The sequence below is a fragment of the Lolium rigidum genome, chromosome 3 (genome assembly GCF_022539505.1).
Source record: "Lolium rigidum isolate FL_2022 chromosome 3, APGP_CSIRO_Lrig_0.1, whole genome shotgun sequence".
Lineage (NCBI taxonomy): Eukaryota > Viridiplantae > Streptophyta > Magnoliopsida > Poales > Poaceae > Lolium > Lolium rigidum.
In genome coordinates, this window is record NC_061510.1 from 245,009,110 (window position 1) to 245,026,178 (window position 17,069).

Below are 17,069 nucleotides of genomic sequence, written 5' to 3' on the forward strand. Positions count from 1 at the left end.
GAAACCAAAAACAGCAGAAAACGACAAGCGGCACTTCGGCATCTTGTTAATAGGTTAGTTCCGGAAAATGCACGAATATGACATAAAGTGTGCATAAAACATGTAGATAACATCAATAATGTGGCATGGAACATAAGAAATTATCGATACGTCGGAGACGTATCAGCATCCCCAAGCTTAGTTCTGCTCGTCCCGAGCAGGTAAAACGATAACACAGATAATTTCTGGACTGACATAGTGAGTGCAGCGATCAAAACAATGGTAATGACATGAGTAAACAAGTGAATCATATAGCAAAGACTTTTCATGAATAGCACTTCAAGACAAGCATCAATAAGTCTTGCATAAGAGTTAACTCATAAAGCAATAATTCAAAGTAAAGGTATTGAAGCAACACAAAAGAAGATTAAGTTTCAGCGGTTGCTTTCAACTTGTAACATGTATATCTCATGGATATTGTCAACATAGAGTAATATAATAAGTGCAATAAGCAAATATGTAGGAATCAATGCACAGTTCACACAAGTGTTTGCTTCTTGAGGTGGAGAGAAATAGGTGAACTGACTCAACATAAAAAGTAAAAGAATGGTCCTCCATAGAGGAAAAGCATCGATTGCTATATTTGTGCTAGAGCTTTGATTTTGAAAACATGAAACAATTTTGTCAACGGTAGTAATAAAGCATATGCATCATGTAAATTATATCTTATAAGTTGCAAGCCTCATGCATAGTGTACTAATAGTGCCCGCACCTTGTCCTAATTAGCTTGGACTACCTGGATTATCACCGCAATACATATGCTTTAACCAAGTTTCACAAAGGGGTACCTCTATGCCGCTCGTACAAAGGTCTAAGGAGAAAGCTCGCATTTGGATTTCTCGCTTTTGATTATTCTCAACTTAGACATCCATACCGGGACAACATAGACAACGAGATAATGGACTCCTCTTTTAATGCTTAAGCATTCAACAACAATTAATTCCTTTCTCATTAGAGATTTGAGGATATTTGTCCAAAACTGAAACTTCCACCATGGAACATGGCTTTAGTTAGCGGCCCAATGTTCTTCTCTCACAATATGCATGCTCAAACCATTCAACTCGGTGTAGATCGCCCTTACTTCGGACAAGACGAACATGCATAGCAACTCACATGAAATTCAACAATGAATTGTTGATGGCGTTCCCCGATAAACATGGTTATCGCACAACAAGCAACTTAATAAGAGATAAAGTGCATAATTACATATTCAATACCACAATAGTTTTTAAGCTATTTGTCCCATGAGCTATATATTGCAAAGGTGAATGATGGAATTTTAAAGGTAGCACTCAAGCAATTTACTTTGGAATGGCTGGAAAATACCATGTAGTAGGTAGGTATGGTGGACACAAATGGCATAGTGGTTGGCTCAAGTATTTTGGATGCATGAGAAGTATTCCCTCTCGATACAATGGTTTAGGCTAGCAAGGCTTATTTGAAACAAACACAAGGATGAACCGGTGCAGCAAAACTCACATAAAAGACATATTGAAAACATTATAAGACTCTACACCGTCTTCCTTGTTGTTCAAACTCAATACTAGAAATTATCTAGACCTTAGAGAAACCAAATATGCAAACCAAATTTTAGCATGCTCTATGTATTTCTTCATTAATGGGTGCAAAGCATATGATGCAAGAGCTTAAACATGAGCACAACAATTGCCAAGTATCACATTATCCAAGACATTATAGCAATTACTACATGTATCATTTTCCAATTCCAACCATATAACAATTTAACGAAGAAGAAACTTCGCCATGAATACTATGAGTAGAAACCAAGGACATACTTGTCCATATGCTACAGCGGAGCGTGTATCTCTCCCATAAAGTGAATGCTAGGATCCATTTTATTCAAACAAAACAAAAACAAAAACAAACCGACGCTCCAAGAAAAAGCACATAAGATGTGATGGAATAAAAATATAGTTTCGGGGAGGAACCCGATAATGTTGTCGATGAAGAAGGGGATGCCTTGGGCATCCCCAAGCTTAGACGCTTGAGTCTTCTTGATATATGCAGGGGTGAACCACCGGGTGCATCCCCAAGCTTAGAGCTTTCACTCTCCTTGATCATGTTGCATCATACTCCTCTCTTGATCCTTGAAAACTTCCTCCACACCAAACTCAAAACAACTCATTAGAGGGTTAGTGCACAATATAAATTGACATATTCAGAGGTGACACAATCATTCTTAACACTTCTGGACATTGCATAATGCTACTGGACATTAGTGGATCAAAGAAATTCATCCAACATAGCGAAAGAGGCAATGCGAAATAAAAGGCAGAATCTGTCAAAACAGAACAGTTCGTATTGACGAATTTTAAAATGGCACCAGACTTGCTCAAATGAAAATGCTCAAATTGAATGAAAGTTGCGTACATATCTGAGGATCATGCACGTAAATTGGCATAATTTTCTGAGCTTCCTGCAGGGCAGTGGGCTCAGATTCGTGACAGCAAAGAAATCTGGAACTGCGCAGTAATCCAAATCTAGTACTTACTTTACTATCAAAGACTTTACTTGGCACAACAAAACACAAAACTAAGATAAGGAGAGGTTGCTACAGTAGTAAATAACTTCCAAGACACAAATATAAAACAAAGTACTGTAGCAAAATAACACATGGGTTATCTCCCAAGAAGTTCTTTTCTTTATAGCCATTAAGATGGGCTCAGCGAGTTTTAATGATGCACTCGCAAGAAATAGTATTTGAAGCAAAAGAGAGCATCAAGAGGCAAATTCAAAACACATTTAAGTCTAACATGCTTCCTATGCATAGGAATCTTGTAAATAAACAAGTTCATGAGGAGCAAAGTAACAAGCATAGGAAGATAAAGCAAGTATAGCTTCAAAAATTTCAGCACATAGAGAGGTGTTTTAGTAACATGAAAACTTCTACAACCATATTTTCCTCTCTCATAATAACTTTCAGTAGCAACATGAGCAAACTCAACAATATAACTATCACATAAAGCATTCTTATCATGAGTCTCATGCATAAAATTATTACTCTCCACATAAGCATAATCAAATTTATTAGTTGTAGTGGGAGCAAATTCAACAAAGTAGCTATCATTATTATTCTCATCAAGTGTAGGAGGCATAGTATAATCACAACAAAATTTACTCTCCATAGTAAGTGGCGCCAAAAGACCACTATCATTATCATCATCAGAAATAGGAGGCAAAGTATCATCAAAGAAAATTTTCTCCTCAATGCTTGGGGGACTAAAAATATCATGCTCATCAAAGCCAGCTTCCCCAAGCTTAGAACTTTCTATATCATTAGCAACAATGGTATTCAAAGTGTTCATGCTAATATGTTCCATGGGTTTTTTAATTTTGGCATCAAACCATCCATGTCTTAAATCAGGAAATAGAATAAGAAGCTCATTGTTGTCCATTATGCCAAACTAGTGTAATCACACAACTTAGTATTCTCAACAATACCCATTTAGCAGTAGTAAATAAAGCAAACTAGATAAAATAAATGCAAGTAAACTAATTTTTTTGTGTTTTTGATATAGCAAACAAGATAGCAAATAAAGTAAAGCTAGCAACTAATTTTTTTTTGTGTTTTGATATAATGCAGCAAACAAAGTAGTAAATAAAATAAAGCAAGACAAAAACAAAGTAAAGAGATTGAGAAGTGGAGACTCCCCTTGCAGCGTGTCTTGATCTCCCCGGCAACGGCGCCAGAAAAAGAGCTTGATGGCGTGTATTTCACACGTTCGTTGGGCAACCCCAAGAGGAAGGTATGATGCGCACAGCAGCAAGTTTTCCCTCGGAAAGAAACCAAGGTTTATCGAACCGGGAGGAGCCAAGAAGCACGTTGAAGGTTGATGGCGGCGGGATGTAGTGCGGCGCAACACCAGGGATTCCGGCGCCAACGTGGAACCTGCACAACACAACCAAACTACTTTGCCCCAATGAAACGAGTGAGGTTGTCAATCTCACCGGCTTGCTGTAACAAAGGATTAACCGTATTGTGTGGAAGATGATTGTTTGCAGAAAACGAGTAGAACAAGTATTGCGAGTAGATTGTATTTCGAGTAAAGAGAATTGGACCGGGGTCCACAGTTCACTAGAGGTGTCTCTCCCATAAGACGAACAGCATGTTGGGTGAACAAATTACAGTTGGGCAATTGACAAATAAAGAGAGCATGACAATGCACATACATATCATGATGAGTATAGTGAGATTTAATTGGGCATTACGACAAAGTACATAGACCGCCATCCAACCGCATCTATGCCTAAAAAGTCCACCTTCGGGTTATCATCCGAACCCCTCCGGTATTAAGTTGCAAGCAACGGACAATTGCATTAAGTATGGTGCGTAATGTAATCAACAACTACATCCTTAGACATAGCATCAATGTTTTATCCCTAGTGGCAACAAGCACAACACAACCTTAGAACTTTACGTCACTTGTCCCAGGTGTCAATGCGGGCATGAACCCACTATCGAGCATAAGTACTCCCTCTTGGAGTTAAAAGCATCTACTTGGCCGGAGCATCTACTAATAACGGAGAGCATGCAAGATCATAAACAACACATAAGCATAACTTTGATAATCAACATAACAAGTATTCTCTATTCATCGGATCCCAACAAACGCAACATATAGAATTACATATAGATGATCTTGATCATGATAGGCAGCTCACAAGATCCGACAATGATAGCACAATGGGGAGAAGACAACCATCTAGCTACTGCTATGGACCCATAGTCCAGGGGTAGACTACTCACACATCACACCGGAGGCGACCATGGCGGCGTAGAGTCCCCCGGGAGATGATTCCCCTCTCCGGCAGGGTGCCGGAGGCGATCTCCTGGATCCCCCGAGATGGGATCGGCGGCGGCGGCGTCTCTGGAAGGTTTTCCGTATCGTGGTTCTCGGTCCTGGGGGTTTCGTCACGGAGGCTATTTGTAGGCGGAAGGGCAGGTCAAGAGGCGGCACGGGGGCCCCACACCACAGGGCCGCGCGGCCCGGGGGGGCCGCGCCGCCCTAGGGTGTGGCCCCCTCGTCGCCCCTCTTCGTCTCTCCTTCGGACTTACGGAAGCTTCGTGGAAAAATAGGCCCTCGGGCTTTGATTTCGTCCAATTCCGAGAATATTTCCTTACTAGGATTTCTGAAACCAAAAACAGCAGAAAACAGAATCGGCACTTCGGCATCTTGTTAATAGGTTAGTTCCAGAAAATGCACGAATATGACATAAAGTGTGCATAAAACATGTAGATAACATCAATAATGTGGCATGGAACATAAGAAATTATCGATACGTCGGAGACGTATCATACACTTCGCTGCCACCAGATTCAATCCGGACTTGGAAGCAGTTGGAAGAGCAGTTCCACATGCAGTATCACTCAGAGGCTTCCGAGGCTGGCATTGCCGATCTAGCACAAGTACGACAGAAGCGCGGAGAAACAGTGTAAGAATATGTCCAGCGCTTCAGGACCGTTAGGAACCGATGCTATTCGGCTCATGTGACTGAAAAAGAAGCGATCGAGTTGGCGGTGGTGGGTCTCGCATCACCGATCAAGGACGTGGCCTCCCAAGCGAGACTACCCTTCACCGGCGCACATGGTGCGAAGGCTGTCGGCATATGAACGAGCGCCACCCGGATGTATACCGAGGATAAATTCAAACGTGCGGTGGTCCCGGTTGAGGCGAGATGAAGATGAAGGTTCTGCGGGAGATCAAGAGGTAGCAGTGGCTGAATGGACTCGGGGGGCAAGCCCCGTGTCCTGTAAGTGGGTTAAGCCACAAGGTCCTCCAAGAGGGTTTGACTTCGATGGCACCAAGGCTGAGCAAATTTTCGACCTCTTACTTAAGGAGAAGCAGCTAAAGGTACCCGAAGGCCACAAGATCCCCACGGCTCAGGAGTTGAACGGAAAGCCATACTGCAAGTGGCATAACACGTTCACCCATGCCACCAACGACTGCAGGGTGTGGCGTCGGCAGGTCCAAATGGCGATAGAACAAGGGCGTCTAATTTTCAGCCGATACGCCATGAAGGTCGACACACACCCCTTCCCCGCCGTTAACATGGTGGAGTGCACTTACCCCGGAGGGTGCCAGCCAGGATTCTCGTTCAATATCAACATGGTAGGACCTGGGCACCACTCTGGTAAGGACGGAGACGAGGGCAGCTGCTCTCATAGCAAGGACACAGAGGAAGCCGTTCCACGCGATCGGCTCCGTCACGATAGCAAGCGCTACATCACAGAGGGATAAGTGAGGAACGTGAGATATCAGCGACCTCTCTCTGATCACCTCCTCAACAAGTATGTGAGTCAATATGACCAACGCCGACGATACAACGACGATGATGAAAGAGATCGTCTGGCTAGGGACGCCGGGAGACATCGTCGGCATGATCGCGACGAGGAGAGATATGAGCGCCACGCCAAGGAAAAGTCGAGAGAGCAAGACGACGTGGATAGGCACTGGGACTGCCCCTTCTTCAGACACTGCTGGGATTCAGGAATGAGCCGATTGCCTACAATCGGCAACTGCCCAGAATGTAGACAGAAGAAGAAGGATGCAGCTAACGTGTCCATGTTCAAACGTCTAGGGCCTCTCCCGTCTCGGAACAAGCACGCTGAGCCCTCTCGGGTAGAAGATCTCGAGGAACTAGAGGACGATGATGAAGAAGAAGACAAGTACCATCGGCCAAGGTGGTGCCCTGACGGACTCAGCCGTTCCCAAAAGCGTAGGGTTCAGCGACTACGTGGTTTGGAGGAAGCCGAAAGGTTATACCTGCACACGTTGAGGAAGGCGCGGCCCGATCTGGCCGCTAAAATTCAGCGAACCCTGGACGAAGAAGGTCGGCCACAAAGGAAAGAGTGGCGCCCCAGACAAAAGAAAGCCGATGATGAAACATCGGCTGGCACAAACATGGTGTTCATCCTTCCAACGGAGTTTAGTGCTCCAGGATTAGACGAAGCACCTGTGGCACAACTTGACTGCAGCCCGCGGACGGTTATCTTTGAGAAGCCACGAGAAAGAAGCTACAGACATCTGAAGGCCCTGTACTTACGAGGCTATATCAATGGGCAGCCTGTCAACAAGATGCTGGTGGACACCGGTGCGGCAGTCAACATTATGCCATACTCCATGCTACGTCGGTTGGGACGCTCTAGCTCGGACCTGATCAAGACCAACGTAACACTGAGCGATTTCAACGGCCAAGCATCTGACGCACAAGGTGTTCTGAACGTGGATCTGACCGTAGGAAGAAAAACCATCCCTACGACGTTCTTTATTGTCGACAGCAAGAGCACCTATGCTGTCCTGCTAGGGAGAGATTGGATCCACGCCAACTGTTGCATTCCATCCACGATGCACCAATGCCTAATACAATGGGATGGAGATGAAGTAGAGGTCGTCCACGCAGATGATTCAGCCGAGATTTCAACGGCTGGCATGAACGTTTGGGAGACAACAGGCCAAGAGCCACTCTCAGGCATCAATTTGGACGACTGCGAGCGCATCGACGTGACGAAGGACGGGGTGAGGCTGGTCTTATCCACCGGCCTGACCGTGTAACAAGAGCAACATATATGGACAAACGTGGCGATGCCGATCCGTGAGATCGGCCCCAAAGATCTATGAAGGAACATTGCAAAACCTTCATTGAGCAATTCAATCAACATGGAGGCCGATTCCAGCAATCGGCCAAAATTATCCTCACCATGCATTCTGCCTAGGTTCAACGTCGATCTAATGGGCAATGGGTTTACGTCGGCTGATGAACTGGAAGAAGTCAACACTGGTCCTAACAGAGCCGACGTTCACATATAGTGCCTTGGCTAACCACAGAGCCGATATCAGCAGATACCTGGCAGAATCGGCTCGGGGGGCACCCAAAAGGATAAGATACAAGGCTATGAAATATGTCCTTATAGGAGATGACATGTTCTATAGGACGTTGGAAGGGTTACTACTCAAATGCCTGGGACCAACTGAGTCTAATCGGCTCTTACATGAGGTGCATGAAGGCGCTCGTGGAACTCACCAATCGGCCCATAAGATGAAGTGGTTAATTAGGCGATCAGGGTTTTATTGGCCTACCATGCTGGAAGACTGCTTCAAGTACTACAAGGGATGCCAAGTGTGTCAGATGTTCGGAAAAATCCAGATGGTACCCGCATCAGCGATGAGCCCCATCATCAAACCTTGGCCATTTCGAGGTTGGGGCATGGATATGATCGGCAAAATACATCCTCCGTCAAGCAAGAACAACGAGTGGATTCTGGCCATTACAGATTATTTCACCAAATGGGTGGAGGCCGTTCCCATGAAGAAAGTAAAATCGGAAGATGTTATCCAATTTGTCAAAAGAACATGTCATTCATAGGTTCGGGATTCCCCAAACCATCACGACCGATGGAGGTTCGGTCTTTGTCTCTAAAGAATTCAGAAAGTTCTGCGATGACATGGGGATTAAGCTAATCCGATCATCTCCATACTATGCTCAAGCCAACGGGCAAGCCGAAGCATCCAATCAAAGCCTCGATCAAGCTGATTAAGAGGAAGATTGACGAGAACCCTAGGGTGTGGCATGAGACGTTGTCAGAAGCTTTGTGGGCCTACCGCATGTCATGCCATGGAGCTATAAAGACTTCGCCGTACCAGCTTGTCTATGGGCAGGAGGCCGTATTGCCTTGGGAAATTACGGCTGGATCGAGACGTGTCACATTTCAGAATGATCTGACGTCGGAAGAGTATGCAACCCTGATGAGTGACACTATTGAGGATGCAACGGAACTTAGACTTTGGTCGTTGGAAAAGATTAAAGAGAACAAAGCCAGGGTAGCTCGGGCATACAATAAGAAGGTGAGACCAAAGGAGTTTCAAGTTGGTGATCTAGTATGGGAAGCCGTGTTGCCACTAGGAACCAGGGATAAAGCATATGGCAAATGGTCTCCTAATTGGCACGGTCCTTACAAAGTCATCCAGGTTCTGAAGGGCAACGCCTACATGCTTGAACAGTTGGATGGTGTGAGGTTCCCAGTGGCCGTCAATGGCCAACATCTCAAGAAGTATTTCCCAAGCATGTGGGATGATGGGCAGTGAGATATGGAGGCCGATTTTAAATCGGCCAGTAAAAAACCCACCGGGCGTGCCAGAATGTGTTGCGGTCAGAAACCCACCGGCGAGCAGCGACGGGCAACACGGTAGAGCCGGGAGGCTCCCAGGACTGCGGCTGACCCTGGTCCCTCCGAGCGACGGCCCGGCAATGACTCGGCACGCACGTCCGATGCTGATGCAAGGGCGTGCCACCTGACCTATACCTGGTCAGGAAGGTGTTGGATGTGCCTCGCTTAGTTTCCTGCATGGCATACACGTAAACATTAAATACGAGTCGATCCACCCATGATGCGTACGAGATGTACGATCAGATGGTGGTCCTGCTTGATCAAAATCTACACTACTTAATAAAAACTTAAAAAGGAGAAATGTGTTCCTTATTCTGCCAACACCAATACGTCAAAACTTTCGTCGTCCTGGTCGTAACCCTTCGGTTCCGTCGTCCAAAGCGCCAAATTGGGCCAAGCCCAACAGCCTACTCACTCTCCTCCGCATCAGACGACAACGACGGCGAGATCTGAGGGACGCAGCCCCAGACGACGGCGCGATCCAGATAGAGGGGCTATGGCGCCGCGCGTCTCCGCGACGGAGGCCAGTGGCAGTCAAGCCCCCCTGCTCACGCGGCTCTCCAAGCAAGTCGTCCTCCACTGCCTCCCGAAGCTGGGGGCCAACGAGCTCCGACGGCCCGGATCAAGACCTCTCCCCAGTCTACTCGTCGCGGCGGCGCAGGTATGGCCCCTCTCTCCGTCTGTCCTCATCCTCCTAACCACCTATACCCATCCCATCTCTCCCGTGGCACCCCATCCCCACCTCACCAGCTTCACCCCGTCTCATCTCCTAGGCGGAAGAAATTGGCCGGCTTTAGTGACTTCAGTAGTTCAGCCGAATCTAAAATACTAATTTGCTTTATGCTTGCAGAATGGGAAGCCTTTGCTGCGAAAAAATGAAGGAGGGTAGAATGTTGAATTGGAATATGGTACTGAAGATCATCTTTGCACCCTTCAAGAAGGTGAATCCAAATTATGTGCTTACTGCTGATCATGATAGGAATTTATATAAAATTATTGATTACTGCCGATCATGATAGGAATACAAGATCCATGGTACTTGCAATGTGTCAACTAATGGTTTACTTACAGCGCAGCATCGGACTCAAAGCTAGAGAAAATGATAGTTTCCTTGCATACTCAAAGATTACCTCTGTTGTACTTTTCTATGATTTCTTTTCTTAGCTCCCAGATAACATACAACCATCAGGACCGCTGGCACACATGTTAGAACCATCAGTTTTTCCTAACTATTTCCAGTGACATGGCTGGAGTTTTTCTTATGCAAATGTGTTAGACCTACATTCCACATTACATTGTTTTTTATCTCCATCTAGGAGAGTACAGTCAAATCAACTTCAACAGAAAGTAGGTGAAAATCAGTAAATGACAAGAAAATTATTATATCACGTCTTACTTGAGTTTGTTGCCGCGTGAACAACGTTGGTCCTTATCGTTTTTTAATTCATATGTGATTTTCTAATTCAGACTGTAAGATGGACAGTACATGCAACTATATGCACCACATGGTTTTTCTTTCTCGTGTTAGTGTAGTTTTTCCGATAAAATTTGAGAAATGAGGTCCCGTGTTACTCATCAAAATTTATAATGGCTAACTGGGCATTCATTGAGTTATTACTTCTCAAAGTATAGCATTGTTTTGTGTTCATTTTTCCTCTGCAAGAGTACGCTTCTATGTAGCCCTTCCATCATGGTATTCAACTATGTATATGGTAGTATATCAAGCCTATTTGCTGCCTCTAAATGAGGGTACTACAGTGCATTTAATCTAGGCATAGAGTGACGCTTTGGATTACCTCAAATAGGCGCAGGCTGTGGAAAAGGATTGATTTGATATTATATTTTGGTTAGAAACCGCTTGCGGAAAATGGTTTCAACAAGAATTTTTATGTTCTTTCTCAGCAACCACTTGTCAAACAGGTATAACATATGCACTGGCAAGTAAGTTTCTGAAAGCTGGTGATAATGAACATCGTGTTAGAATGAACTGGTTTTAATTGTTAAACATGTTTCAGTGTGCTCTTCAAGCTCCAGAAGAAGAAGGTATGCACCATATCCGTGCGCAAACAGGGTGACTTCCTGGCTGGCGGCGGCTGATGTTCCATTCCATGATTGTGCTCCTTATCGGCAGCTGGTCTGATTGATTTTTTTTCATGATTTTAAGTTCATGTAGCTATTAGAAATTGCCAGTGGAGGTACACGGCACCTATTCGATAAAATGCCACTGACAAATGCACAAGTTTTCTCTTTGTATAAAACACAGTAGGTCACTTCCCTGTCGGCTTTCAATTTTTTCTTTGTGCTGGTACATGGTGGTACATTGGGTGCATTTATTCTTCTTTGTAGTGCTATCTTGTTCCGTGTTTATTCGAATATTCTGTGATGTGAAGTTTAAAGAGGTAGAGCTGTGAAGTTCAGAGAGAAACTATATCCTCTGTTCATAGACTTATGTCTGGCAAACACTAGAAGTTCACTTCTTTCTAATGATAAGTTAGCATATATTTTTGGGGAGTTTATTTGGTCAGTGTGGTGGTTCCATTTTAAAGAAAGGTGATTATTTTGATTACAATAAAAAGTCAAGGAATCACCCTTATCAATCAGTAAGCAGGGAAAAAAAGGTACTACTACAGCAGGGAATAGGGTACTACTACATATATAGGTTGCTCACTACATTAGTCAGTGGTGCAGATGTTCCTAAATTCCTAATACTGATGACATTATCAAAACCAAGTTGTACTGATAATCTTGGCTATTGTACGGATATATGTATATGTAATTTTGATATGTTCTTCTTCATTGCCTTTTACACATTTATCATCAACTATGGAGATCTGTATTTCAAAGATGTAGAGATTCAGTATATCTCCTCTCAGTTCAATCTTAATCCTAATGCATTCTGTACCCTCACTAGGAATCAATCAAGAAACCTATGGGCTTAATACAATTTCGTCCAACCAATAGGGGTAGAGAAAGGTGGAGGCCGTGGCACATCGGTTGTGATCATGTTGTCCTTCCCATGCCGACAAACTCGTGGAGAAACGGAGTGTGAAATGGTACAGTCGCCGGCGTCCAACCACTCAGGTAAGGGGATGAACAGAAAACTATTTACCATATTTGTCACGTTGTTTATTCTTTTGTTAGAAATTAACTACAAACTTGGGAGATATGAGGAAAGCTCTGCCTTTAATCTTTGATTCCTAGGTGAACTGTGCTACAGTGTTTTTTAATATGCCACATGTGTTATTTCTTTAATATGGTTTGGTAAAAATTATTCTGTCACATGAATGATTTGTCCTATTTTTCTACCCCAGTGTTTGCTGCATCCAGTGCAATTGTGGACATGGAAGGTTCCTATTCAAATCTTATAGAGTGTTCCTACTGAGTTTGAATTTATTGCTTGTTCAGATACCCTACTTGCAAATTTCGTCTATGTAAAACTACTTATGTATGTTTTTTGCATGGGCGGTATAAGAACAATGTGGCAATGGTGCGGAGCTACTCAAAGGAAGTCTGCTTATGTCTTCAAATATGCACATCTTACTTCTATCATTTTTTTTTGTTTTCTTTCCTGTTAGTTTAGTAAGTTATCTCTGCTTATCAATTTACGCTGTTAACTGGGAACCAAGAGAAAAATGATAAGCAGTTAATTGTCTTTTTTTTCTCAGTCCAGGTCGATTTTTTATTTAAGAGCTACTTCATGTGCAAAGTAAGCTATAATATTTAATTACATATTCTGGTATTAAAAATAACAGGTTGGTAAAATGGCAGGAGCATGATGTCCATAAAGGGGAGATATAGTCAATAGCTTTTTTCATTTGCAAACTGCACATGATCATATAGTCAAAGCTCAATTCGTTGAACTATTTGGGCGTGCCTTGTGCACTCAATTGTGGTGGGAATCTAAGGCGTGAGATGGTCAGGGTTCTCGCTGCACTTATTGGATTTTCCCAATCATTCCTATTGTTTGGGTCTGTTATTTCTGGAGATTGATTTCTTGGTTTTCTATAATTATGAGGAACTGCTATTGGCAAAGAAAGAGAGGTGACCCCCTTAGTTTCCCCATTCAACTGTCGGCGGCTTTAGATGCGGTAACATTGGTTTATTGGGTCGACTGCTATACACCAAATTATTGGGTCAAGGAGATGCTCCCCGGTCGATCTACGGCGGCCAGCGGCCAGCGGCGCATACCTCCTCCGACAGGAGGAACGTGACCCCGTCCTGCAGTTCCTCTTGATTCTTTACCGGAAGGTCGGGGCGTTGAAACTGGAGGTCGTCATGAACCATAAGAACTCCCTCCAGCTCCTCCTTGGTCGCCGCTGCCTTGAGCCCGACGTCCCCTTGGCATCTCCACGACGGCCGACGGCGCTGTGTCGTCTCGCGGAGTCGCGGTCTCCACCTACGACCTTCGCTACCTCTCACGGATCTGGGGAGAGACACATCACATCGCAAGCTCGGGGAGTTCGATGTCGCGCCAAGTGGACGTGGGCATGGCGGACCAGCAACTTGCCGTGATCGACGCCTTCTTCGCCACAAACCGAGATGCCCGTGCACAACGACGACGGGAGTATCAGGGGCTCAGGGCCTTCTCCAAGGAAGAGGCCATGGCCTCCAATGGGGTCAGTGCTCTTCCTCTTCTCTTCCTCTTCCTCATCAAAACTTGCATGCCTGCCAATCTGCTATTATTTGAGAAATAGGTTCCTGATCATACGTGTATATGTGGGATTTATGTGCATTCAACAAGGATTTGGGTCCTCACGGTACGGTGTATATGATAATGATAGATCTTCTGAAAAATGGTGCCTGATCATAGGTGTACATGATTTTGCAGGTTATTATGTTTAGCAAGGCCTCCATCCCTGATTGGGAAATCCATGCTTGTGGTTCCTCTTCCACTGTCCACTACGAAGTGGAGCCTGTTTTCTTCGACAAGGTAATTTTTTATCTACACATCCATCTTTGTTGCTGCTGGTGAACATGTGTTGAAGTGGGTGTTTCTCTTAATAAGGGAATCTTGGGATTTGAAAAGCAACATCGAGAGGAATGAAGCAGCTATCAGGAAGAAAGAAGAGTGAAATGCATGTTTTGAGTATTTAAGATGGCAATTCTGCCTAGGCTTTCAAGAGATATGAAAAGGTACAGCATCTAGACTGCATTAGAGATAACATTGTCCTCTCTTTCGCAGACTCTTATTTGCATCTAGACTGCACCCGGAGCACTTTTGGTTGGAATGGGTGCATGTATAATTAAATATAAATGCATCTATTGTCTTATCATCTTAATAACATTACTAATTGCTGTGTGTGTGTGGCAAATAGGCTCTCTGAAAAATTATAATAGTATATGTTTATAAGTATTGTTAATAATATGATTTTTTATGGTCTATATATTATTGTATAATAAAGCACGTGTACTTTTGAATTATGGATTGTTATCGGAGGTTACTTGTTTTCGCTTAAGTCATGAATCCTTGGACTGATGCCTGAATCATGTTTTATTTTATAATGGGAAAACTAAGAAGGTGTAATTTCCTTCAAAATAACTGGTGTGCATTTCCTTCAAAACTACTGAAGGAGCACATATTTGAGGTTGTAGAGTTCAACCTCCCACATGTAAATAGGATAGTTTTGATGGCATAACAAGTTGGCTTTAAAATTTTCCAACGCTGTATCCTCTTCTGGTATTGCTGATGTTACTACATTCTTGGATTCTGTTCTGTAGATGAAAAATAATGATTACTAATTGTCCTGGGAAACAAGTGATGGTCAGATCATCATAATGGGTTTTATTGTTTTCGTTAAATATATTGGCTAAGATACTAAGTTTCTTACCAGTTTGAGCAAACAATTGTAGTTCTCATTTAGCTGTCTGTCGCTATAGCCTCGAGCTTCCTGGAACAACTACCAATGTCTCTGTGTATCATGGAGTGTAAATAAATCTTATTATGGTTTGGTTGTGCAGGACAAGTGGCGTAACTTGAGTGTCACAGCTGGAGGATGTGGCTCAAGAGAAATCGTGTGCCTAAGGTTGTCACCGAACCAATGGATGACGATACAAGCAATCTGGACAATGCCCCGACTACAGTGATCGATGCCAAACCACTGGCAATGGTTGTTGAACCCAAGCAGGTTGAGTGCAGTCCAGGGAAGTCAGTTGCTAGGTTAGTGAATAAATATGTTTCTGAACTTTTTCATATTAATTTTATAATTAACCTACATGTTTCTTGATTTTTCAAAAATTTCCATCAATGTAAATTTCTGTGTGTTTGACACGCAGGCATTTAGGTTAGTAATTTGATTGGAATGTGAATTCTATGCATACCGTTTTAGGACTGCTGACATGTAACCTGTCTTTGAGATAACTCGTCTAGGGCTTCGCATATGAACACTTGTTGAGAATTAAGATAGATATTTGTATCACATGATTTTCCTGACAACTAAATTTAATGATAGGGACTTTTGCTTGACTAGGTTACTTAAGAAAAGGTTATAATGTCCTATTATTACTAAATTTATACTGGAGTCAGTAAGCATAAGAGAATAACCTGTCACAGTCACAAACACACACGCATCCACTGGCAGCGGGACTGAGCCGAGCCGAGTCTGCAACATCAGCCATATAGATCAAATCACTGGTTTGATTACTACTCAATCCTAATTCTCCATCCCATGAATCCTAGCTGAGGCCATTACACCATAGGTTATGCTGGATATTACAATGATGTGTACCAAAATTTTCAGATTTTTTTGTGACTTTTGGTAGTGGATTGAAAGTCAGTACGATATTTTGCACAATGAAATAATATTAGAAAAAGGCTACCAGTCTATTGTTGAGAAGAAAAATCAGGCCTACTACTTTTTTTGCAACTAATAATACTAAGTTTGTTCATAGTTGTAGCTTGCCAATCCTATTGAGGAGATATGACCCTGTGTGGTCTATGTTTCTCTTTTTTGATTTGTAGGTATGTGCAGTGAAATCTCGTCGAGGGGGAAGAAGTGGTCGATGCGGCGTCGCTAGCGGCCACCAAGCACTATAACCCAATCCAGAAAGTGATACTCTGAGTATGTATCCAGACTAGAGAACTGGGCACTGGGGCTTGAAAATTTTGTCTTTCCTTTGAAGTATTGGTATCAAATGCCTGACTGTGAGAAGAGGTGTTTATTCACTGCATGTTTCGCTTAAATCTGTAATGCACTTTCACGTCGGATTGCATATTTATGAAAAATGTGTTACATACACCTTTTTTTGTTTTAGAAATTCTGCTTGAGTATAGTTCTTCAGTTTTTTGCTCAGCCAGGATGATTGGATTAAATTTTAATCAATTTGTTTCTCTCTAAGAGCTGCCATGTAATCCAGTCAGACAAATAGATTTATATTTGATGGAAGCTGTGGTTGCAGTCACAAAGTGAATGATCATGGTCTAGAGGATACTTTGAATAGACATCTGCTTGAATACTTGATGCCCGTGCTGCCATAGCATTTTTGCAAATGATGAGTTATGGTACCGCATGATGAGTTATGATAAAATACTACCCTCATGATTAGACCATGTCCCTGAGATTTGATAAAATTAGCAGTTAATACGTTGTAATTAGATAAGTTATTTGGAATATCGCAGAACGAAAGACCAAGGAAAGAAAAGACCAAGGAAAGAAAGAAGAATGCACCAAAATGCAGGCACTGGGTGAAGCTTTATTATCTATATTTTTTTAATCTGCTACGTGTTTATTGATTTACTGCTACAAATTGTAGTGGAAAAGTAAAGTGGATAACTCTCTGCTTATCAAATGGTGACTCTAATTATTATGATTTGACTACTAACATGTGAAATATGCATCGTGCCAAC

General features: G+C 43.1%; 1 protein-coding gene and 1 long non-coding RNA gene across 2 annotated transcripts in view; both read left to right on the forward strand.

The window, feature by feature from the left end:
- The window catches only part of LOC124696302, a 40,748-nt gene extending 27,177 nt beyond the window's left edge, over positions 1–13,571 (forward strand). Inside the window, exons 2-4 of the mRNA XM_047229039.1 lie at positions 9,522–9,887; positions 10,077–10,167; positions 12,138–13,571. Of these exons, the coding sequence (XP_047084995.1) occupies positions 9,522–9,887; positions 10,077–10,167; positions 12,138–12,275 (595 nt within the window). The 3' untranslated portion in view covers positions 12,276–13,571. The remainder of the gene's footprint in view (positions 1–9,521; positions 9,888–10,076; positions 10,168–12,137) is intronic.
- A 650-nt stretch (positions 13,572–14,221) lies between these two features.
- Positions 14,222–16,357, forward strand: LOC124699243. The gene is made up of 3 exons (XR_007001328.1): positions 14,222–14,359; positions 15,185–15,383; positions 16,185–16,357. It is a non-coding gene; the product is annotated as an uncharacterized LOC124699243 (long non-coding RNA).
- The last annotated feature ends 712 nt before the right edge of the window (positions 16,358–17,069 follow it).